Genomic DNA, 23,445 nt, shown 5'->3' on the forward strand with positions numbered 1-23,445 from the left:
TTTTCATGTCATGCAAATGACTCTTGGTTGATGTAATGCAGAGACTCTAAACGTGTAATGCCACACACATAAAACAGAAGAAGTGGTAAAGAATACCTCTTGAGGCCTTTAATAAAACATCGATTGCATGGTGTTTCTACTGAATATTTCATAAACAGCCTCACTTTTTCCTTTTGAATTGGCACAAACATGTGAAGTTGCAGTGGGCAAAAAATATGGAACTTTTCGTAATATTTTAATTGCGTGAGAAGTACATTTATGTTCGTTAAAACCCATATGGAGGGCAAAAAACTACTCCCCAACCATGACTACCATTGGTTTTAACTGAGAAAGTTGTCAATATAGCACACTAAAACTTAAATGTACGCGTGATAGATAAAAGAAAAAGGGACCCATTTACTACAAATTGTGAACAACTAGAAAACAAGAACTGGTAAAAGTTGTCATTTAAAAAATAGTGAGGGAGAGGGAAGTAGATCAGCTATGCTAGCTTGACTTTGACAATCGTAACATGTACTTGATACATGTTATGTATCTACTGCAAAATTCGTTGTGTTTCAGTTCACTTAAAAAAACATCAATGCGATCTACACAACAAATCTGTGTGTAACATAGTCCAGAGAGAGAGAGAGAGAGAGAGATTTAGAATACTAGTAGTTTTGAGTTCTTCAAATTTTTTTCTGGATTATTTTCCCTTTGCTGTGGCACATTGCACTAAATTAATAATACATCTCCAGGTTTCATTTTCTTAACGGAATTGTTCCACGGTGGCAGGGAGGATATGGATGGGGAGTTTTTGCCCTCCAGCCTTGTGCGCATGTGCCAAAATTTCCAGATGCAAACAGTGACATGCAACGTGTCCATAAGATGTCAAAGAGGGACTCCCAGACCGGCATGACTATACGGGACAGGAAGCTGCTTGGCATCACTTCCCCTCTGCTAACTCTGGTCTTGAAGGAAAATCCCATAAAGAGAGACAGATGGGAGGAGGAGGGGAGGAGGGGCGTAGCTGTCTGGTTGCTGATCAAACACAAATGGTGGAGTTTGACAGGCAGAAGAAGCCGTAGATGTCGGAGGCGTTTATAAAAGAATATATTTACTGACGCTTTCCAATTTTAATTTTTTTTTTCTTTTTGCATTGATGACGGCGAGACAAAATGGGAGCTGTCACGCAACCGTGTAGTCAAATCCAAGTAGATGAAAAAGGCAGAGGAAGCGCATGGGGGAGGATGACAGAAAGTTTGAAAGAGCTGTGAACCTCCAGCACACAGCGATAACACGGCAGCATAAAGTGTCACGATACCCAATGTCTTGTTTTGTCTCAGAGAGAATCAGAGACGAGGTGGTGGATGGGGAGGGTGGAGGGGTGAATGTGTGATGAAGACAGAGAAGTGTATGATGCTGGTGTGTGTCTGCGGTGGAGGGGTGGAGGAGCTCCGGGGAGGGGGAAAAAAAAAAAAAAAACAAAAAAAAACATTGAAGAAAAAAAAAAAAAAAAAAACCTCGACTCAGCCTCTAAAAACCTCTTTCATGTGCGATTGGGGCCGAGCGTCTGACTCCTCGTTATCTCGCCCAACAGACCGGCTATCGCTTTCTCCGCGCCGGCTGGCTCGGAACGTCTGAAACTTTGGCCTGCTTTCCGCGTCCCAGTTCTCCTGTCTGGAATGTTTCCAGCTAGACTCCGTAGCACCGGGCTCCACTGTTATTTTTGACACGTCATGCTATTCAAATGTCATTAACCATGTTAGGAGGAGAGAGTGAGAGTAATACCATTTTATAGAGGTAAAAGATCTGACTCATGGTTGTGTAACGTAGGGGGTAAGGATCATTGCAAAGGTATTCACATCCTTAAAGTTTTTAAATGCTTTTTGACATTACCACAAACTGCAGTGTATTTAAGGGATACAAATGCAAATTAGCTTATCTTTAACCTTCCTAAAATAACCCTAACCACAGAATGATTTAGATCAAAGCATGTGATTGTGAAAAATGTTCCAGTCAAAGTCCAGAGCCCAGATCCAATTAATCTGGGCTCTGATTAATTGGATCTCTGATTATGTCCTCTCATCCAATCTGACTTAGCTTACCATATTCTTCAAGAAGAAAAGGCAAAAATATGACCTTTCTCAGCCCACATTTTTAAAGTGACGGTAATATGAAAAATATACTTTTTTGAGCTTTACATTATGTTATAATGTTATTCCCTCATCAAAAACACACTTGGAGTGTTGCTTTGATTCTCTTCATGCATGTTTGAGAAGTCCTTTAATTTCCACGGCAACCATTCAGCTGTACAAAATGCCTGGTTGGACTGACCACTTCCCGGCCCCAGTCTTTCTGCATGGAGTTTGCATGTTCTCCCTGTGCATGGTGGGTTATCTCTGGGCACTCCAGCTTCCTCCCACTGTCCACAAACATGACTGTCAGGTTAATTAGTTTTTCTAAATTGTCCCTAGGTGTGAGTGTGTGTGTGCATGGTTGTTTTTCCTGTGTGTCTCTGTGTTGCCCTGCGACAGACTGGCGACCTCTAGCCCGGAACATTAGCTGGAGATAGGCGCCATCAGCCCTCCCGACCCCACCAGAGACAAAGGTGTACAGAGTTTCAGAAAGAGCAGGACTTTCTTAAAGAGACTTTAAATTATAAAGTCAAATTTCTTTTAAGTCATACAACCTCATTTTTATAACTATGAAGTTAACATAGTTACTTTATTGTGCTATAAAATATCACTATGTGGTTGGAAAACACATAATACCGCCCTTTTAAAGATCTAAGATCACAAAATCATGGAATATTTTCCATAGTTCCACTGTGACAAAAATAATGGGCAAAATTTGCTACTGGATGATGATCCTGCAGCCTCTGTAAGGTAGAAATTGATTTAGTTATGTAGCAGACCTGTTCATCTGAGAGGAGAGTGATTTGTAAGGCTTTAGCACCAGTCAAGCATCTGCATAATCCTGTTAATCACTCCTGGTCTCTCTCTCTCTCCCCTCTCTCTCTCTTTTTCTCCTTTTTCTCTCTCTCCTTTTTTCATCTCACTCTGGTTTTCTGAGGCTCAGCCTTGTCTGCATCTTACGTAAGCTCTCGCGCAAAAAGAACGAAAATGGAATCGTGGATCGGGGAGAACACAAAACACATCCCAGCCTCGTTTTCTTTATCAAAAGACCTACTTATGAAATCCATATTTCATCCTGACTTCTCATTCCAGCTGCTGATGGGTGCACTCAGCTCCAGATATTTTGCAAAATCTTTGGAATTTTTTTTTTCACAATATCAAAGATTGTGAACATCTCTGATGTGCCCAGAGGGTCCCAGTAGTCTCAAGTCGTAAAAAAAAAAAACAGAAAAAAAAGGCAACCAGACTGGCTTCACCTCCCCCCCTCACAATTGTTCACCAACACACACTCAGCGGACCCCGAAGGCTGCCAAATGTCAACTCCGATCTGGGGCAGGCTCCTTGCAGGCACGGACGGACACACAGCCAGATGAGCTCCCGCATCCAGAGGAGCGTGTGGTTACTACGGTAACCTTTGCCTCTCCATCGTAGAAACACTGGAAAGCTGTGGTGTTGGGTCGGGGGGTTGGGGGAGTTGTATTGTCTGGAAGGCAGTTAGTGGTTTGTCATGCGGTATTACGGCAAGCAGAGAGAGATGTGTGTATGTGGAGCAAATGTTGGGCATTTAAAGTGTGTGTGTGTGTGTTTTGGGAGTGTGGGGGGTGTAATAAAACACAAACAAAGAGCCCCACTGGTTCAATATTCATTTATAGTGGTTTTTATTATCTTTTTTTACAACGTCTGATTTAGATTTAGTGGCCATTAACAGCAGCACACAGAGCCAGGGGGCTTGGTGTGCTAATGATTACTCAGACCTCTTCTCTCTACTTGTAGGCTCCATTGTGAGGCAGACGTAAACATGTTTACTTCTAGTAACTGCAACTGCAAATGTAAGATTTAGTCGTAGACTTTATAGGTAAATAAGAGTAATTTATGTTGCTGCTAGCATCTTTAAACAAAGTGAGAAGTTTTGTTTCACACACTTTTTCAGCCAGATCAGTGTGTCTTTCTGAGCTGCTTCAGTTATGGAGAAAGTTATGGAGTAAATATCTGAAGACAGTGAAGTCAGGATGTGGTTGAGATCAGATTACAACTCACTGTTTGTGTTCTGATCTAATTTTGCCCTGATGGTATTCTTCCTTCCATAATCGTGTGGATACAGCAGGTTCCAGAAGTATATAATTTGCTATTAACTTTTTATTGTTTTGTTATGTTGCACATACTTTTGTTAGCTTTACATGACATAATGATGGATAAAATGTACTGCATAGCTGGTTTTAAATTGTTTTGTTTTGTTTTTTTGACAAATTAAAATCTGACAAGTGTGGAATATGCTAAATTTAGCAGAATTATCTTTTGTAATAAATTAGCTTAATATGATTTAATAAAATCTAATTATTATAGTTTGGATTTTTTTTGTCAAATTACCTCAAAATTCTGCAGTTTTCTTAAATACTGCTTACATTTTTAGCTACAGCTGTAGCTGAAAATGTTTTCACTACTTTTATTTATTTTTTTTTACCAGCAATCAGTCACAATCAGTAACAATTCACTTATCTGAGTACATAAATTATACCAAATATAACACAGTTCCACAGAGAAAATCAAATTTTAGCTCCAATATGGGAATTCCCAGGATCTGCTGGGAAATTGTATCAACTGAATAATGACGCATTTTTCAGGTACTGAGTTTAATTTATGCTAGATTTTATTTGTTATTTTTTACTACAAGCACATTCAAATTCATGTGTTGGAAGACATATTTAATCATTGTAATAATTTTTTTAACCCTCCACTTACTTGGTTGAATTCATTCCTCCAAATTCCCTTGAAAACTTAGACGCTAAACACACCGGATCTGTTTTAGCATCCAATCTGACAGATCAGAGCACAATGATGTATGCAACAGTTAAAAAACGTTAGCAGACTCCTTCTCCCACTGTCCTACCAAGGTAGACCCGAGGTCTGTTTTATTTTGAGCAACATTTGATGGGAGCATCATGAGTGAGACAGAAAGTGAGACGCAGTGGCAAAATAAACCCATCTGCTTTGGGTGGAAATATTTTACTAGCAAAAAAAGTAGTTTACTTACCCATGGTTGGAGCTCAGAGTTGAGTTTATGTATGCTTACACTGGCAGGACTCGGATCTTAAAGTGTAGGTACAGAAGGCACATTCTGTCACAAAGACTTGGCGATCAAGTGGACATTAGTGTGGACTGGGAGGTTTGAACTAGGCCTTAACCCCATTCTGTTCAGTCACCATCAGGTAAATTGACCCCCCAAAAAAGAACACAAAATCTAAAGAAATCTCTGAAAAACCGTCACCTTATGTTAAAGGTCGCTTCAAAGGTAAGTGTGAAGAACTGCATGTCAGTACGTTTGAATTTAGACTCAAAGTGCACAAAGTAGCAGACTGGATGGTATTTACTACCAAATAAACTTGATTGATTTAGCTTACATCTCTATTTGCTGCCATTCTGTTGACCGTGACTCTTTGGATAGTTTCATTAATATCTGTTCCGTGAGTTACAATGAGGGAGTGGTGAGTGCTTGACCTTTAGTGACCCTGGGCTGTGGAAGGAGAAAACGTATGACATCTTACAGAAAGACCCAGAAAGAAAAGACTGGAACCAGCCATAAATCTGCCTCTGGCAGTAGAAAATAAGGAGAATCTTTTCATTTCGCTTTACAAAACATTCTAGCTGTCGAAGCTAATACCACAGCATTTCATTATATATTTTATGATCTCCAACACTATGCTGAAGAGTTCTTGCAATTCAATTCACACTTGATCCATGGACTCTCTTTGTATGTGGGTCAGTAGCTTAAACCCAGTCTCTGCAGACCTGCTTTGGCTGACCGCATCAGATTGTCTGCTGCCATGAGAGAGAAATGGAGCTGGCTCTTTCTTTTTGAACATACAAAAAAAAAGAGACAGTTTGGAATAACTGAGCACGTGCTGAGAAGCATCTGTTAACATGGATGCTAAAGCTAACAGAATAATGGCCATGGTGGAGATAATAAGCTCCTTCCTGGCACCTCCTTCCTGTTGATAGAAGATGTTTTTTTTTTCTGTAAACATCAGAGGCTGAATTAAATGTAGAGAACGCTACAGATAAGACGGTCTGTACATCTGCCCTGCCCACAGAACCCAGAACCCAAGGGAAGCCTTGGTGATTGAGAGGGAAGATTCATTTTACCTACAGAAGCTGTTAGTTCTTTGAAAGAGACAGAGAGTAATTAGGCAGCGTCTGGGCTGGGTAATATCTGGCCTCACCTTTTAAGTGGATCTATATTCAATTACACATCTTGCACACGGAGCTGATGAGTTGCATCACTGTTTTCCTGGGGAGACTTTTTTTTTTTAAACTTTGTCCCTCCGTTGTGAGTTTGTTGAGGGCCGACATACTTTTCTTTTTACTGTTATTCATTAGTGGCCAAATCTATACCTGGAGCAAAATGGCAGTAAGTCAGTGGGTCCTTAAGGACACAGGTGTCCTCATGACAATTAACAAGGCGTTATGGGTCCAAGTCACATATTAACCGGAAAAGTAACTAGTAACTTTTTAAGCTTTACATTGTGTTATAATGTTATTTCCTCATCACAAACATACCTAGAGTGTTGCCTTGATTATTTCATGCATGTTTGAGAAATCCTTTAATCTCCCATGGCAACCATACAGTTGTGCAAAACGCCTGGATGGGCCAAGCTCCGCCTTCAAGGATGAAGCTCCTCCTTGAAGCTGCAGCACTATATGCTTTTTCCAGGCACATAACGGTATTTACAGTGCAATCAAATAACTTATCTGCCCTTGTTATAAAAATGGTTTATATGACTTAAAAGAAATTTGACTTTGTAATTTAACGCCTTGAAATTGGGTCTCTGTCTCTTTAAAAACTTTGTTTCTTTCTGAATCTCCACCTACATGAAGTCATCATAACAACGCTCCTCTATTAACCCTTTAACAACATTTTTACCAGCAGTGCACTGAGAAGTAGCTCCCATAATGAGCTCAGCANTATATTTTATGATCTCCAACACTATGCTGAAGAGTTCTTGCAATTCAATTCACACTTGATCCATGGACTCTCTTTGTATGTGGGTCAGTAGCTTAAACCCAGTCTCTGCAGACCTGCTTTGGCTGACCGCATCAGATTGTCTGCTGCCATGAGAGAGAAATGGAGCTGGCTCTTTCTTTTTGAACATACAAAAAAAAAGAGACAGTTTGGAATAACTGAGCACGTGCTGAGAAGCATCTGTTAACATGGATGCTAAAGCTAACAGAATAATGGCCATGGTGGAGATAATAAGCTCCTTCCTGGCACCTCCTTCCTGTTGATAGAAGATGTTTTTTTTTTCTGTAAACATCAGAGGCTGAATTAAATGTAGAGAATGCTACAGATAAGACGGTCTTTACATCTGCCCTGCCCACAGAACCCAGAACCCAAGGGAAGCCTTGGTGATTGAGAGAGAAAATTCATTTTACCTGCAGAAGCTGTTAGTTCTTTGAAAGAGACAGAGAGTAATTAGGCAGCGTCTGGGCTGGGTAATATCTGGCCTCACCTTTTAAGTGGATCTATATTCAATTACACATCTTGCACACGGAGCTGATGAGTTGCATCACTGTTTTCCTGGGGAGACTTTTTTTTTTTAAACTTTGTCCCTCCGTTGTGAGTTTGTTGAGAGCCGACATACTTTTCTTTTTACTGTTATTCATTAGTGGCCAAATCTATACCTGGAGCAAAATGGCAGTAAGTCAGTGGGTCCTTAAGGACACAGGTGTCCTCATGACAATTAACAAGGGGTTATGGGTCCAAGTCACATATTAACTGGAAAAGTAACTAGTAACTTTTTGAGCTTTACATTGTGTTATAATGTTAATGTTATTTCCTCATCACAAACATACCTAGAGTGTTGCCTTGATTCTTTCATGCATGTTTGAGAAATCCTTTTATCTCCCATGGCAACCGTTCAGTTGTGCAAAACGCCTGGATGGGCCAAGCTCCGCCTTCAAGGATGAAGCTCCTCCTTGAAGCTGCAGCACTATATGCTTTTTCCAGGCACTGTAAATAAGTTACTTGATTTACAGTGCAATCAAGTAACTTACCTGCACTTGTTATTAAAATGGTTTATATGACTTAAAAGAAATTTGACTTTGTAATTTAACGCCTTGAAATTGGGTCTCTGTCTCTTTAAAAACTTTGTTTCTTTCTGAATCTCCACCTACATGAAGTCATCATAACATCGCTCCTCTATTAACCCTTTAACAACATTTTTACCAGCAGTGCACTGAGAAGTAGCTCCCATAATGAGCTCAGCAAATCTGCAGTTCCACCAGGTGTTTGCTAATTGCTGCTGGCTAGTCTGAAGGAGCTGAGTGAGGGAGCCCTGGGGGGAGGGCTGCTCTGAAACCGCAGCTTCGAGGACGAGCTTTGTCCTCAAAGGCAGGACTAGGTCCAACCAAGCGTTCTGCCTAGTTGAATGGTTGCCACTGGAGATTAGAGGATTTCTCAAACATGCATGAAAGTATCAAGGCAACACTCCAGGTATGTTTTTGAGGAGGGAATAACAGTGTTACAAGATTTATAGCTCAAAAATTTGATTTTACATTATATTGCACTTTAAGAAAACCTTTTAAGCTGACTATGAAAAACTTTCATATTACTGGTCCTTTTCTAATCTGATAACTAATCTAAGTATGTTTCATTTCTGTACTCTGTTTGGTTTACTCATCAGGATGTGATTTAAACTGTTATGCAGCGCCGGAGGTCCTTCGCTCTAATGGAACAGGAAACCGCCATAGGTCACCTTTATCATGTTGCAGCAGTATCAAATCAGCTCGCTCCTGAGAAGAGTATGACTGGCAGTTTAGCGCTTGTGGTCAGGCTGATGACGGCTAGGAAGAAAACCCACACTGACAGGGCCCCTCCGGTGTCGCCTTTGTTGGAGCATTTTTACCTGGATTTGCATGATGGTGTCTGTCAAACCGTCTAAAAATGTCTCCCAGGGGAAACACTGAAGTCATACTGTCAGTACACTCCTGCATTCTTTAAAGTAAGCCACTGTCAACGATGACATTGACACAACCAGAGTAAGTATTATTGTACAGGGGCTTATCCGGGGTCTCGTTACAAAACATAAGAAGGTGATTGAAACAGCCCTACAGAATGCAGCTTATAAGATTTAAAGATAAAAAAGTGTGATTGTATGTTTCATCACTTATCTTTTGGAATGTGGTTACGGATGTCTGTAGTGATTCCAGAAACAAAGTCTGGGTATTTTAATGGGATTTTCACCAGAGTAACTCAGAAGCAGTGCAAAACAGCGTAAACTGTTTTGCGCTATTATGCAACTGTTATGCATTGTTAAATATTTCGGTTTGACAAATAAAAATCTGACAAAGCATGTGGTTTGATGGCATAGTCAAAGTCCAGAGCTAAATTCGATTGAGTAAAGAAAGACCTGAAACCAGATCCTCGTCGGCAGCGTGGCCACTGCTTTCCTACGCAGTTCTCACGTCACTTCAGTGCTCAATCTGGGATTTATCTCACTGAAGTGGATTTCTCCGGTTTCTCAGGTTCCTTTTTGTTACGGTCTCTTCTTTCTCAAGCATTTTTATACCAGATGTTGTGTTTTTTTTTTCCTTGACTCTGGTTATCCTTTAGGTTTTTTTATATAGGGTACAGGAATACCATAAGTTGTTCTTTTTGAATAGCTTGTGGAATATTTTGTCATTAAGGCTACAATGTTTAGCTTCAAATGCTGAAAATAATTTTCATGGAGATTTTCAGCAGTACTTACAGTTAAAATAACATCCGTGCTGAGATTTGCACAGTTCTGCCCATCTCAAATAACATTTCTGCTGGTATTTGCATGTCTGTTTCCACTCTTGTATTTCCATACATTGTAAGTAGTCTGTATTTTTAATGCACAAGTACACATGTCCGTGTTTTTTAAAATGATCCTACTCAGCTATACATTTATTTGGATGAAAATCTGCTATTTTTAGTAACTTCACTTTTTTATGCTGTTATGATGCCCTTAATGTACAGTATATTGTTCTTCATCGTGATGGATTGTGTGTGTTTATTATATTTTAATGATTTTTAATATTTGTGTGAATCTACATGGTTCTATGTCCTTTCACTTTGCTGCTGTTACACCTGAATTTACCCAAATTCAGGTGTACAGGGTGCATGTATTGTATTCTATCTGGCAAATGTGTTCTTATCTATTAAATATTTTCTAATTATGTCTGATTGCAATATTAAACTTGATGTATTTTATTGTTTGTGTGTGTGTGTGTGTGTGTGTGTGTGTGTGTGCGTGTGCGTGCGTGCGTGCGTGCATGTGTGTGTGTGTGACAGAGAGATACCAAGTGGTGCATAAAAATTGGAAGTGTAACAAAATAGAATGTCTAGTTTCCAGATTTACCTCTGCATCGTTTGAAGTACATCTCTATCAGATTTACACACGAAGTCTGATTTCTTTTGCCCAAGTTCAAGCTCAGTCACATTGGATGGAAAACATCTGTGAACATTGCTTTTCTGCCACACATGGTGTTTTGCTCTATACATCAAAAAGTTCAGTTTGGGTTCAGTCAGAACATTCTTCAACATGTTGACTTGTCTCATACATGACATCATAGCTTTCAGGTTTTTACTTGTAAAAAAAAAATAAGTTTCATTTTTAAGGCATTGGAAAAGAACAGAAGCAGCAGAATCTGCCAGAGCAAGGAAATAAACTCAGAAGCAATTTTGTATCAATCTGCAAATTTGTAAAGCTTGTACACACATAATTGCACCAGATTCATCTTTTTAACTCATTTAACGCGTCTCAGGTCAGTTAGTCATCAGACCGCATAACCCAGGACAGGCAGAAAAGAAATTGGACTTAGTTTATTATCATTCCTAACAAAGTTGTTGAAAGTCTTCTTTTGTGTGTGACATGACATTTAATCTTTTTTTCAAACTACATTTGTATATCAAGGCTGTCTTCATGTAGATGTCTTTTCTGCAATATAAATTACGCATCTTTTAAAGGTATTATCTATTTTCCGGGCACATAGTGCCATTTTATAGTACAATCAAGTAACAATATGTTACAGTCAGTTGTTATAGAAATGCTACATATACAAAACATATAGAATTTTCTCGCATTGTCTGAGCAGCTCTGAGGAGGAGCTTCATCTTGAAGGCGGGGTTGGGTCCACCTATGCGTTTTACACAGCTGAATAGTTTCCATAGGAGATTAAAGGATTTCTTAAACAAGCATGAAGCAATTAAAGCAACACTCCAAGTATGTTTTTGATGAGGGAATACCATGATAACATGATGTAAAGCTCAAAAAAGTACATTTTACATAATACTGCCCCTTTAAACATTGTCAGTTAACTTTTTTTTTTTGTTGTTATAAAAAGGATTTTTGTCATTTATGCCCACAGCCAAGTAAAACATCACTGGACCTCTTAGACATGTGAATGACAGCTTTTCATCTCATTTTCATAATCTAGTTTAAATGTCGATTTGATAGAAGACAAAGTCCGTTTTTTTTTGTATCTTTGTCATTTCTCGTCACTTCTGTCATTTCGTGTCTCTTCAAACTGAGTCCAGCTCTCCACCTCTAAGCCTCTGGAACAGGACACTTGTCGTAATATTACACTGCAACTCCAGCTTCAGGTTTCATGCGTAGGCAAACATTAGCATCCAGCCTCACATGCCTGCAGGGCTTACCTGAGGAACGACTCCCTGATTTCAACCTGTCATGTGGATTTTCTTTGACTCATAACTGTGTATGCGGTGTTACTTAAACCTTAATAAGTCTGTTCCAGGCCAGAAGGTGTGACATTGTTTGTGGTACATTACCTTCTCCTCTATCTGAATTCTTCTTGCTGAGTCTTTCTCATCTCTTTCTTGTTTTTGTCTGCTTGTTCAGAAAGAGGGGAAAAAAAACACCCAGAAAAACATAAAACATAACCCCTGCTGTTTAAGCCTTACCCATCTTTACTGTTCTTCTTTTATCTCGCTTTGTGTTGGCATGTGCTAAGAGACAGAGCGTGGTGCTACAAAAGGTGAAATGCCAACAAGATTAATTAGTGTTGGAGATCAAACAACCAACAGCAGGTTGCACTAAATTCCCACCTAGTCTTTTCCCCTCCTGAAACAATTAAGATGCTCTCAATCTGTCTCCGTTACTGCTCTATGACATGTGACCACCCCGTCTGCAGTCACCTTATCGGGAGGTGCAAAGGTGTAACTCTTGTGGGAATACGCTCACCATCTGCTTATCTTAGTAAAATCAGAGCCTCGTGTTTGCTGGAACAGTTTTTGGAACAGATGAGGGGCCTCACTCTCAGTCAGCATCTGTTAACCGGAGACAATCTCTGAATAACGTGATGAGGGACAGATAACTATGTTTGGATTTACAGCATCATACCAAAGCATGAAAAAAATAAATGAATTGGGTGATACAAGCAAAACAAGTAGACTAAAACAAAACACATCATGAAGTTATCCTGGGTATTCTTCTGGGTCTCCTGGTGGATCATACCCAGAATACCTCACCAGGGAGGTGTCCATCCTAACTAGACAACTGAGCCACCTCAACAGCCTCCTCTCAACCTAGAGAAGTAGCCGCTCTACTCTGAATCCCTCCTGGATAACCAAGCTCCTCATATTGCCTCTCAGGGAGAGCCCAAACACTCTACAGAGGAGACTCATTTCAGCCACTTGCATCCGCAATCTCTTTCTTTTGGTCACTACCCAAAGCTCTTGACCATGGATGAGGGTAAGTAGGAATGTACACCAGGAAATGAGGGTCTCTCTTCACTACAACAGACCAGAACGTAACCAACAGACGCAGCACAACTCCACCTATCGATCTCCCACTCCATTGTTATGCCATTCTTGAACAAAACCCTGAGATACTTAAATTCTTCCACTTGGAGCAAGACCTTGCCGGAGAGGACACTCTATTCTTTTTGGCTCAAAACAGTCGTCTTGGATTTGAGGGTAATGATTTTCATCCTGGCCGCTTCACACTCGGTTGCAAACCGCTCCCAGTGCAAGCTGGAGATCATGATCTGACGAAGCCAACAGAACTACGTCATCTGCAAAACCGGAGACCCAATCTTTAGGCCAACAAAGCGGATCTCCTCAGCATCTTGGTTCTGCCTAGAAACTCTGTCCATGAAGTTTATAAACTGAATTGGTAGAGTACACCTGGCTAAGGTGTACTCTTAGTGTAAACAAGTCTTACTGTTAGCAATGTGAATTAAGCTCTGACACTGGATGTAGGGACCTAACAGCCTGTATCAAGGTGTACCCTATACTCCCAAAGTACGCCCAGGACTACCTGAATAACACAATGAAACATATTGCAGGTTATGGGCACAAAACACATGCAGACTGGTTGGACAGTCTTGGGTAAATTTCATCGTAACTGTGCTGCCCGTTTTTAGTGGCACCACCGATTAAAATCTTTAAAGGCTTAAAATGTTCCAGTGTTCCACAGCCAGGATGAAACCCACTTCCTCCTGATTTTGAGGTTTGACTATCTCATATAACTTCTTCTCCAGAAACCTTGAATTTACCTAACCAAGAAGAATATCATTGGTAAGAAAATATTTTTGGAGTTGTGCTAAAAATATATTTTTTAATACAAATAAGTTTTAACCATTCTGTATTTTCAACATGGATGTTTAGTTTTGAATATCTGAACTAATGTCAAAGTTAGGTTGGCCTTTCTAATGTGTGCTTAGACTGCCCCCTTGTGGTTTTATCAATGCTTGCTTCAGTAAGCAAGTATGCATGATATGCATGAACCTTAGAAAATAAGTGATTTGAGCGTGTTTTAATGAAAAAAAAAAACTTTTTAAAATTCTGTATATTTTCAGGTTTATTAATTTAATTATGGTTCAGTCATATTTCTTCGTCATTGTTTCTACTTTGAAATCAGACAGGAACGAACAACTGTTGCTTGTTTCCTCAGGTGGAAGCGGACGGCTCGTTGAAGGAGCAAATCAAAATGGCGAGTCAAGAGGAGTCAGTGAGGGAGTTCGTCGCTGTTACCGGCGTGGAGGAGGAGAGGGCCCGCTTTTTCCTGGAGTCCGCCGGTTGGAACCTGCAGGTAGAGATTTTCAGCGGGTTTTCCTACGGCTGTATCGAGTAGGACCGCGCTCTGTCAGAAGCAAACTGCGGTTAAACGGTGTGTTTGATGAGTAGCTTACCGGCTAACGTTAGCCTGTGTCGCCAGTCATTTGTGCAAGTCACCCCTGGACAATACCTACCCGAGTGATTTCAGACAACAACAGAGACGTTGTCGGACAGCCAAATAGCGGTTACATCCACGGCTACATGAACAGCTGTACTCGTCTGTATGCGGGCTTCTTTCTATCAAGTTTTATCCGGTGTGCCGTGGCTCCACGGCTAGCCAGCGTTAGCCCCCTGTTAGGTTGGATTAAATTTAGTTGACGCAGTAAGGGTAAAGCTGCTAGCCTGTAATCTGAAAAGAAAGCAGAGTCAACAATCGAATTCAAATATAACATTGTGTTTATGGTTACAGACATATTAATAAGACACCTAAATAAAGGAGGTCCTTTAGAGAAACTAAATAATCTCGAGTTTCTGTTTAAAAGCGACTCCGTAGATAAAAAAGGAAACTTGTCAACATGCCAGAGTCATGTGAGCACAAAAGCTGACATTGGATAACAGATTTAACGTTTTTTTTCTCTCGAGGCATTGTTAAACTGTGTTGGCTTAGTTCAGTGAGAATTTCTTTGACATCAATAACTAAATGTAATAACTGTCAAAAACTCTTCAGTGAAAAATAAGAGACCTGGCAGCATTTTAGTGCAAGCAGTTGAGTTATAAAAACCAAGACCAACTACCGCTGCTGATTTAGTTATTTGAAACGTTACTTTAAAGAAATCAACATGTTTGTGTTTTTGCTTCTTATTTTTAATTGTCAAACCTACAACAGTGACTGTGGGAAAACATGGCGCCCCATCTTGGCAGTTTCAGTTTCATTCAGCTACTAAAGGTTCCTTTGTTCTCACTTGGTTTTAAGATTTGGCCTGAACGATCAGCTCTGAGTTACTTACTGTACAGACAAAATAAACTTGTCCCTCCCACAGTGGTCAACAGCACTGTTGACATATACAGCGTGCAAAAATAAACAACTTTTTTTGTGTGTTGGATATTAGCTAACAGTTTGATTGTTAAGTCCAGGGGTCAGCAACATTTTCAAAAAGCCACCTTATCTCTATTACTACAAAATTAAAAACTTGTCTAGAGCCACATGAAATGTCTTTTTGAATATGTACTAAATTAAGTCTTATTTTGAAAGCTACAGAAGCCAAGAACAGATGTTTTCCTGCATATATTTGTTTCTGATAGTTTTCTTTTAAGTTGATTTCCTTAAAATACAGGTACAACCACATGCATATGAGGAATGGAAGTTAATGCACACGTCAATCGCCTCATGTTAGTTTTGAGAAATCAAGGTTTGATTTTATGAGATTAACTCATCTTCAGAAAACCACTGGGAAAAGTAAATGCAGTAAATGTCCGCTCTCAGCTTTCATAGAAAACAAAGGAAATTCAACTAAAATCTTTATATTTTTGATCAAAGTGACTCCTCTAAAAATTACAAAAAACAAACAAAGAAAAACATCTATTTTGTCATATGAGGACAGGTGAATAGACCTTGCCCGTGAATATGTCAAATAAAGAAAGACAGGTAGCATAGTGTAGCGCTATTTACTTTTGAAAGCCTTGTACAGTTGGTGCCCGTCTGTTTTAGATATGGGGATACTGCATAAAACCTGCAAAAGAACTCATAAACCATCCTTTTCTTATTGTCTTCTAATCAAAAATATTTCTTATTGGAAGAGCTGTGGATGGAGGGGCCAAAGAGCCACAGGCTGCAGACTCTTTGTTTAATATTAGTTTTCAGAAATCCATTGATCAATATATTTCTCAGCTTTCTAACGTTGGGTATCATAATATTGGCTAGACTTCAACCCCCATTCCTCATAGAGAGCCTTCTGTTGCTCACTGTGCATAAAGAACCAGGAGAGCATGGAATGAAAGTTTGAAGTGAAGTTTTTCTTCGTCCGCCCTGACCCAGGACAGATGGGTCTCACTGCGGCGGGTGATACTAGTTCACCAGTCAGGTGGTGAGTGAAAGCCGCCTGGCAGCATTCCGGCGTCTCATTTCCGTCTCCATGTTTCCTCCCCAGCTTGCACTGGGCAGTTTCTTTGAAGATGGAAACGATGATGACATTATCACACTTCCTCAGCCTGAGGGCGGTTCCTCCGTGTCTCGATCTACTGGGCCCAGGTGGGATTTATTTATTTATTTATTTATTTTTTTACATTCTTCAACATTTGTTCTACTCAGACTTGTATTAATATTATTATTATTGTTTAGTAATTTTGCAATATAAAAAATACCATTTATGTACAGTAGTCAGCCCAGGGTGACCTCCTTCAGAGATCTGATGCATGAGGCAGAGGATGAAAGTGATGAAGAGGAGGGTCAGAGGTAAGTGGACTGACTAATAATGGCTTTTTTCTTTTTCTCCAGTGGAATTATTTCTACATTTAAATGTGCAATTAAAGAATAAAATGTCATTCAGAGTATATTTTAATAGCTTCTTCATGTTGGAGCTTTTAGGTACCAGTCATGCAGGGTTGCTCTCAGAAAACCTGGTGGCCCTCCAGGCTTAACATACTCTGGGGGAAACCCTGCCATGTTTCTGTCAATGCTTTTTTTTCATTTGCATTTTGATGTATTGATTTAGAAAAGGTTGACAGAAACTGAAAAATTCTAAATAACTTCAAGTTTTTCCACTCACTTGACATGGTTTTTTTTCTTTCCAAAAAAAGAGTTAATGTGCTAAAGAGGAGATGGAAGCACATTTTCAGGATAAGTTTTGACGTAGCGAACTTTCCCATCCAGTTCAAACTTCTAAAGTTTATCAAAGGAAAACTCTCTCCATTTTTCTGAGATGTGTGCTCCATGCTTGTTTGCAACGTCTGCTTCCTGTTTATTATGCCATGCCTAACATCAACATCTGACAAAATCCTGCCTTGCATAGCCTGGTTCATGCACTCCAAACCAGTAGATGGAAACACACTTAATTTGCCTGTTTTCTTTTTATTTATTTATTTATTTATTTGCAACTGTTTAAAAATTAGTTGAATATTCAAATGACAATCGGATGGGAACATAGCTAATGTTAAATATAAAAATAAACACGTGGATATTTCAGAAGCTTTGATAAGTTCTAGATTAATGAAGGGAAAAGCGATTTGCACTTTCCCTTATAAATGGCTGTTGCATTCATAGCAGCTCTCTCTGGCATCCTCATCCTGACTGAGGCCGACACAGGAAGAGGCACACCTTAGGAAGCTGGTTCCAGAAAGCACCAAACCAGTTTGGGCCTCCACCTCATTCACTGGGAGCTGATGGTGTTCCTGCTGCATAAACAGATTCCTCTGCCAGGGCGATCTGCTGGGCTGCTTTGTAACGGATGAGCGAGGATTTAATGGCGATTTTATTAAATCAGCACATGAACCGAACATTTTGACCAGAAATAGTTATCAAATAATTTACTAATCTACACTCTTGAAGTGGTTTTATGGCTTCAATCGGACTTTTTGTTGGAAACAAAAGGTAGTCGTCCTTTGGGTGTGTTTGTTTACTGGTATTTTCTGCACTGTTTGTATTGTGTATCTCAGACCTGAGTTGGTATGACTAGCTGCTTATTCACTTTTTTAAATAATGAACATAAAAGTGGCTCACCTGATGGTAGTTTTTTATTTTCCTTTTGAAATGCGTAAAGAATGCCAGTCCAAACCAGTTAGCTTAGCCTCGACAGATTTCTGGTTCTGTGTGCTGATGAGAACTTTAACGTTTATGGAATAATCCAAAGACCGTCTGTGTTTTATTTTCTATTACTTTTAATATGCTCAAAGAAAATGAAGGCGCAGATCAAGATATTTAGTCACTAATGTTGACTAAACATTTTAGTCAACATTGACAAATGTCTTTTGTCAACGAGATTTCCGATAATCTCAATTTAAACTAACCCTTTAAGTTACAATAAATACACCAGCCACACTAGCTGCGTTTTCCTTCCAAATGTGCGCAAAACGTGGATATTCTGCTAATGTCTAACAGTTTTGCGATTGCAGTGTTTCCAATAAACAAATGCAATTAAAATCACACATGAAGTTGTAAGTTTAACACAATAAGTCATTAAAAACCATGGGACTCCATCATCCTGCAACTACTTCCTGTCGTCGTTTTCATCTTTTCTGTCGTTTTCATCTTTTCCACCAGTTGTTGATCATGTGACTCGTGTGATGCACAAAAAGTGTTTCCATGGCAGTTTTGCAACATGAGTAAATTTTGATACGGCCAGAAAAATCACCTCAATTTAGCACTAAAACATTTTAGTGTAAAACAAGTTTTTTTTTTTTTTTCTAAATTGCTGTCTTTCAAAATGTTAATATGCACAATTATATAGTCAGTGGAAACACAGTTAGTGACGCTCAATTCAAAAGACGGAAAGAAACTGTACTGCTACAGTGAAACTCATGTTTTGCTCTTGAGAAAAATGTTTTCCCATGAAGCAGTTTGCTCTGGCCAGGCTAATGATTGAATCATTCCCTTTTGATTCATTTGACTCTCTGATGATTTGACCTTTAACAAAGTTTTCTGTGAAACACAAATTTACAGTGAAAGCTCCCTCGCTTTGCAGAGGTGGGCATTTATCGTATCATTTATATCTTATTGTGAAATACAAAGATTTAGATTTATCACTGTTTCAATCATGTCAGGTTTTTCGCGGGGGGATCAGAACGCAGCGGGCAACAGATTGTTGGTCCGCCAAAGAAGAAGAGCTCCAACGAGGTCGTGGAGGATCTGTTCAAAGGGGCCAGAGAACATGGAGCCGTGCCGCTGGACCGGACTGGGAAAGGACTAGGAGAATCCAGCAAAGCAAAGGTCCAGTTTACTTACATTTTTACCGTCTGTTTTCTGTTTGTCTTTGACTCTGTTTTCACAACCTTGTGTCGTTTCTTAGGCTTTTGTTGGTGGAGGTTACAGACTGGGCGCCGCTCCAGAAGAGGAGTCGACCTACGTAGTTGGAGAGAGGCAAGCGTCTAACAGTCAGCAAGACGTAAGAGCAGATCCTCCTTCCCTTCACTTCCTGCTGGGTTTACTTTGGTGTTATTATGCCAGTCAGATCCAGGTTACTCTCTGTGATGCAAACTAACATGGAGCCACCTTACAAACAGAGGCTGTTTTCTTAGCAATAAAGAGAACACTAATAATCCAAAACAGAAAATGTACTACTTTAAAATCTCACTGAGTGACGGAAACATCTGTTTTCAGTAGCTGCACTTCCACCACAAATGTGCACAAAACTTGATATTGCTATTCCGCTTATTTTTGAAAATTTTGCAATTGCGGTGTTTCCATTAAATAAAGCAATTAAAATAACAGGTGAATAAATATGTTCACATAAGTCATTAAAAACACACTACGTCATCCTCCTATCACTTCCTGTTGTCTTTGTTGTTGTTTCTGCCATTAACAAAATCTGGTTGTTGATCATGTGACTTGTGATGTGAATAAAGTGTTTCCATTGCAGTTTTGCAAAATCCATTAATTTCAATATGGCCAAAAATGCAACCTCATCCGAGCACCAAAACTTATCATCAAAAAACATTTTTGAAATTGCCTTCAATCCTATTCATCAATACTGTTTAAACACAGCCAATGTCCTTGGTGTGGTCATTTTTGTTGGTGTTTAAAGGTCGGCCAGAAAATTGCAGTTATTGCTTCCCTACAATAAATGGGCTCCCCCCCCCTTCCCCCCCCATCAGCTGCATCAGAATTAAATCCCAGGGTGTAGTGATATTGTCTCATGTGGGTGTGGTTTTTTTCGTTTTGCGTTAGGTACATGTGGTTCTGAAGTTATGGAAGACGGGCTTCAGCCTGGATAACGGTGAACTTAGAACCTACAACGATCCAGGGAATGCCAACTTCCTGGAGGCAATCAGACGAGGGTGAGAACAACTTTTACAGGCCGTATGTCCTAAGTGGATAAATCCAATCCAGCATCAGTCATGTTGATGTGTTCCTGCAGGGAGATTCCTCTGGAGCTGAGGCAGCGTGCTCGAGGCGGCCAGGTCAACCTGGACATGGAGGACCACAGAGACGAGGACTTTGCTAAGCCCAAGGTCGCCTTTAAAGCCTTCGAAGGTGAAGGACAGAAGCTAGGAAGGTGAGATTTCTAACCAGGCGTATAACTGGCTGGATATCAACAATTTTTATAAATTTAACCTGATTATTGTATCTCTTTGGTTTTTCTTTTTTCTCCAGTGCCACTCCAGAGTTGATTTCAGCTCCACCCACCTCCCAGCAGGACCAGGCCGCCAACGAGGCCCAAGCCAGTTCCTCCATCAGCCTTGACCCCTCCCAACCTACTACTAACATTCAGATCCGACTGGCTGACGGTGGCAAGCTGGTCCAGAGGTTCAACCACACCCACAGGTGAACGTTTATAGACTTCTGGAACAAGACTTCTGGAGGTGGAATAGTTATAAATCAGAAACCTGCAGAACTTTGTGAAAGGAGCAGTATTACATTAAATTGACTTTTTGATCTTTATGACAGGTTAAGTTGTTACTCCCTCATCAAAAACATACCTGGAGTGTTGTCTTCACTCTATGCATGTTTTAGGAATCATGGAAACCAGTTGTACAAAACACCTGGTTGAACCTACTTTTTCCTTCAAGTTGAAGCTCTTCCTCAGCTGCAGGTTCCAAGCTTCCTCCTCACAGAGTAGCCCTCCCCTGTGGCTCCCACACTCAGCTCCTTCAGACTAGCCAGCAGCAATTAGCAAACACCTGGTGGAATTATGCACCTGCTGAGCTCATTATAGGAGCTACTTCTCAGTTCAATTCTGGTATAAACGTTAAGGTTTAATAGAGGAGCCATGTTTTGATGACTTCATGAACATGGAGTTTCAGTAAGAGCAGGAGTTTCTTAAAGAGACAGAGGCCCAATTTCAAGTAAAATTTATTTTAAGTAATTTGATATATAAAGGATTTTTATAATAATTGAAGGCAACATGGTTACTTGATTTGCTATAATCAATAAATACTAAATATTATGTGGCTGGAAAACACATAATACTGCCCCTTTAAGATTGTTATAAAAGCTGTAACCTAAGCGTGAGTTTGAAAAACCTTCACTTTTTAGTTAAACCTCATCTGTCTTTTGGAATTAAAGAAAAAAAAATACACTGCTCAAAAAAATAAAGGGAACACTCAAATAACACATCCTAGATCTGAATGAATGAAATATTCCCATTGAATACTTTGTTCTGTACAAAGTTGAATGTGCTGACAACAAAATCACACAAAAATCATCAATGGAAATCAAATTTATTAACAAATGGAGGCCTGGATTTGGAGCCACACACAAAATTAAAGTGAAATGTTCCCTCTTCCTTTTAAACGGATGAGATCTGACCAGTCCCAGGTCTGACATTATAGGACACCATTTAGGATGATGCCTTCAGGTGCAATCATCTGCAGAAACCAAACAAGTGCAAGTATTTTAAATAGGTGTCATAACGTAGTTTAACTACTCTGATGGCGATTGTTCATTCAGCCTCCTTAAAGTAAATATTTGATCGAGTAATGTTAAGCTAATACACTGCCGCACCCTCAGTGGAAAGAAGTCCCAGTTTTCTTGGAGAAACCAAAATATCTAACTGGTGCAAATTCTAGTGCTGGCAAGTATTATTCAAGTGATCTTTTTATTTATTTATTCTTTTTTTTTTTTAATGATGCCTTGGTGAATTTAAAACCAGTGGTCTAACATGCAAACTCAATCACTGTTAACTGAAGATTAATCAAGCGGGGCATTTCGTTTCACAGAGAGGCAAGATTTTTTTTTTTCTTATTTTACATAAAATTAAAGTTTGTTTGAACAAACATATCTTGTGTTCCGCTAGATGTCTTTATTGGGGGAATAACATCAGCAGAAATATCCTTTATTGTCCCACAACGTGGAAATTCAGTTGTCGTAGCAACAGGTTGGAACATGCATAATAAAACAAAGGTTTAAAAAAAAAAACTCACAAAAATAACAATGAGACTGTACGGTAAGTATGTTACAGAAGAAAATGCATACGCATTAGCCTGTGAAGGGAAAAGTAACTTTAACTGATGAAAAACTAAAATAGTAAAGCGTTCTGCATCATTTTCTCTCTAAGCTAATGTTAGCTTTCCTTGTTTCTGCCGGTGTTCCTCAGGATTTCGGACCTGCGGCAGTTTGTGGTGTTGGCCCGACCCACCATGGCTGCCAGAGAGTTCGTTCTCATGACGACCTTCCCCAACAAGGAGTTGGCAGATGAGAGCCAGACGCTGCAGGAGGCCAACCTGCTGAACGCTGTTATCGTCCAGCGGCTAAACTGAGGCTGGGACAACGAGACACCCAACACCCCCTTGAATTCCCTCTGACCCTTTGCTTCCCTCACCCCAAAGTGGCTGAAGAACCACAGCCCCTCTGAGGGAGCAGAACACACGGACTTAAATGGACTTCTAGTTTCTGATTTTTGTTTTTCTAAAATGAAATGTTAAGATGTTGCTCCCCCTTCTCCATCCTGTTTTCCATTCTCCTCCCACTCAGACGCCAGAGGGCTGAAACGCTGGTGAACCAGTCAGAAACCACCAGATGCTGGTCACTTCCTCTTCTCTTGATGAGTCTAGCTGAAGGAACATTATGCTGGTCCACTTTGGAGTCCAATCTACACTTTAGCTCGTACTATAATCTGGCCACTGAACAAAGTTTATATTCTGGTACAGGAGCAGATTTACACTTGTAAACTGCACAAACAATAACAGAGATTAGATTCATCATGTTTTCTTTTCCCCACACAAGGATTTAACTAACTGATACCAGTAGCCTTACTCTCCTTTCTTCTATTGTAACGCCACAACCGGTCTGTTGTTGAAAAGCAAATGACTTTATTTTTTTAAAACGCCTCTGTTTCTTAATTTCCTTTTCTCAGTTAAAGATGCTTTGCCCCGTTCCCACAGCAGCATATTAGTGAGAGTCTGGTCTAATGAACCGGTTGAGCAAATGAACATAGAGATTGTAAACACTGGTTTCCTTTAGTAGAATCTGAATTTCTGTGACAATGACATCTTCTATGCATCCTGGGGCAACACAGAAACACGTTTGAACCTCCAGTGAAATAAACTCATTTTATGGTTGATGTAAGGAGAACCCGCTGTCTTGTTTTTATTTTGTTTTTATGTCTTGCTTTATTCTCGTACTTTACTCACGTAATACGACTT

General features: G+C 39.8%; 1 protein-coding gene across 2 annotated transcripts; it reads left to right on the plus strand.

The window, feature by feature from the left end:
* The first annotated feature begins 14,033 nt into the window (after positions 1 to 14,033).
* Positions 14,034 to 23,374, plus strand: nsfl1c (NSFL1 (p97) cofactor (p47)). Of its 2 annotated transcripts, none has more exons than XM_016664069.1 (9): positions 14,034 to 14,185; positions 16,299 to 16,399; positions 16,529 to 16,603; positions 18,907 to 19,072; positions 19,152 to 19,247; positions 20,030 to 20,139; positions 20,220 to 20,357; positions 20,456 to 20,626; positions 22,398 to 23,374. In XM_016664069.1, exons 1-9 carry the CDS (start codon positions 14,084 to 14,086, stop codon positions 22,558 to 22,560), a joined length of 1,122 nt encoding a protein of 373 aa, XP_016519555.1. In that variant the 5' UTR covers positions 14,034 to 14,083; the 3' UTR covers positions 22,561 to 23,374. The 2 variants fall into 2 exon arrangements, with proteins under 2 accessions (XP_016519555.1, XP_007578112.1); XM_007578050.2 differs by having other exon boundaries at positions 14,035 to 14,185; positions 16,526 to 16,603.
* Positions 23,375 to 23,445: the final 71 nt, after the last annotated feature.

The sequence above is a fragment of the Poecilia formosa genome, unplaced genomic scaffold (genome assembly GCF_000485575.1).
Source record: "Poecilia formosa unplaced genomic scaffold, Poecilia_formosa-5.1.2 Scaffold465, whole genome shotgun sequence".
In the NCBI taxonomy this organism is placed as follows: Eukaryota; Metazoa; Chordata; class Actinopteri; order Cyprinodontiformes; family Poeciliidae; genus Poecilia; species Poecilia formosa.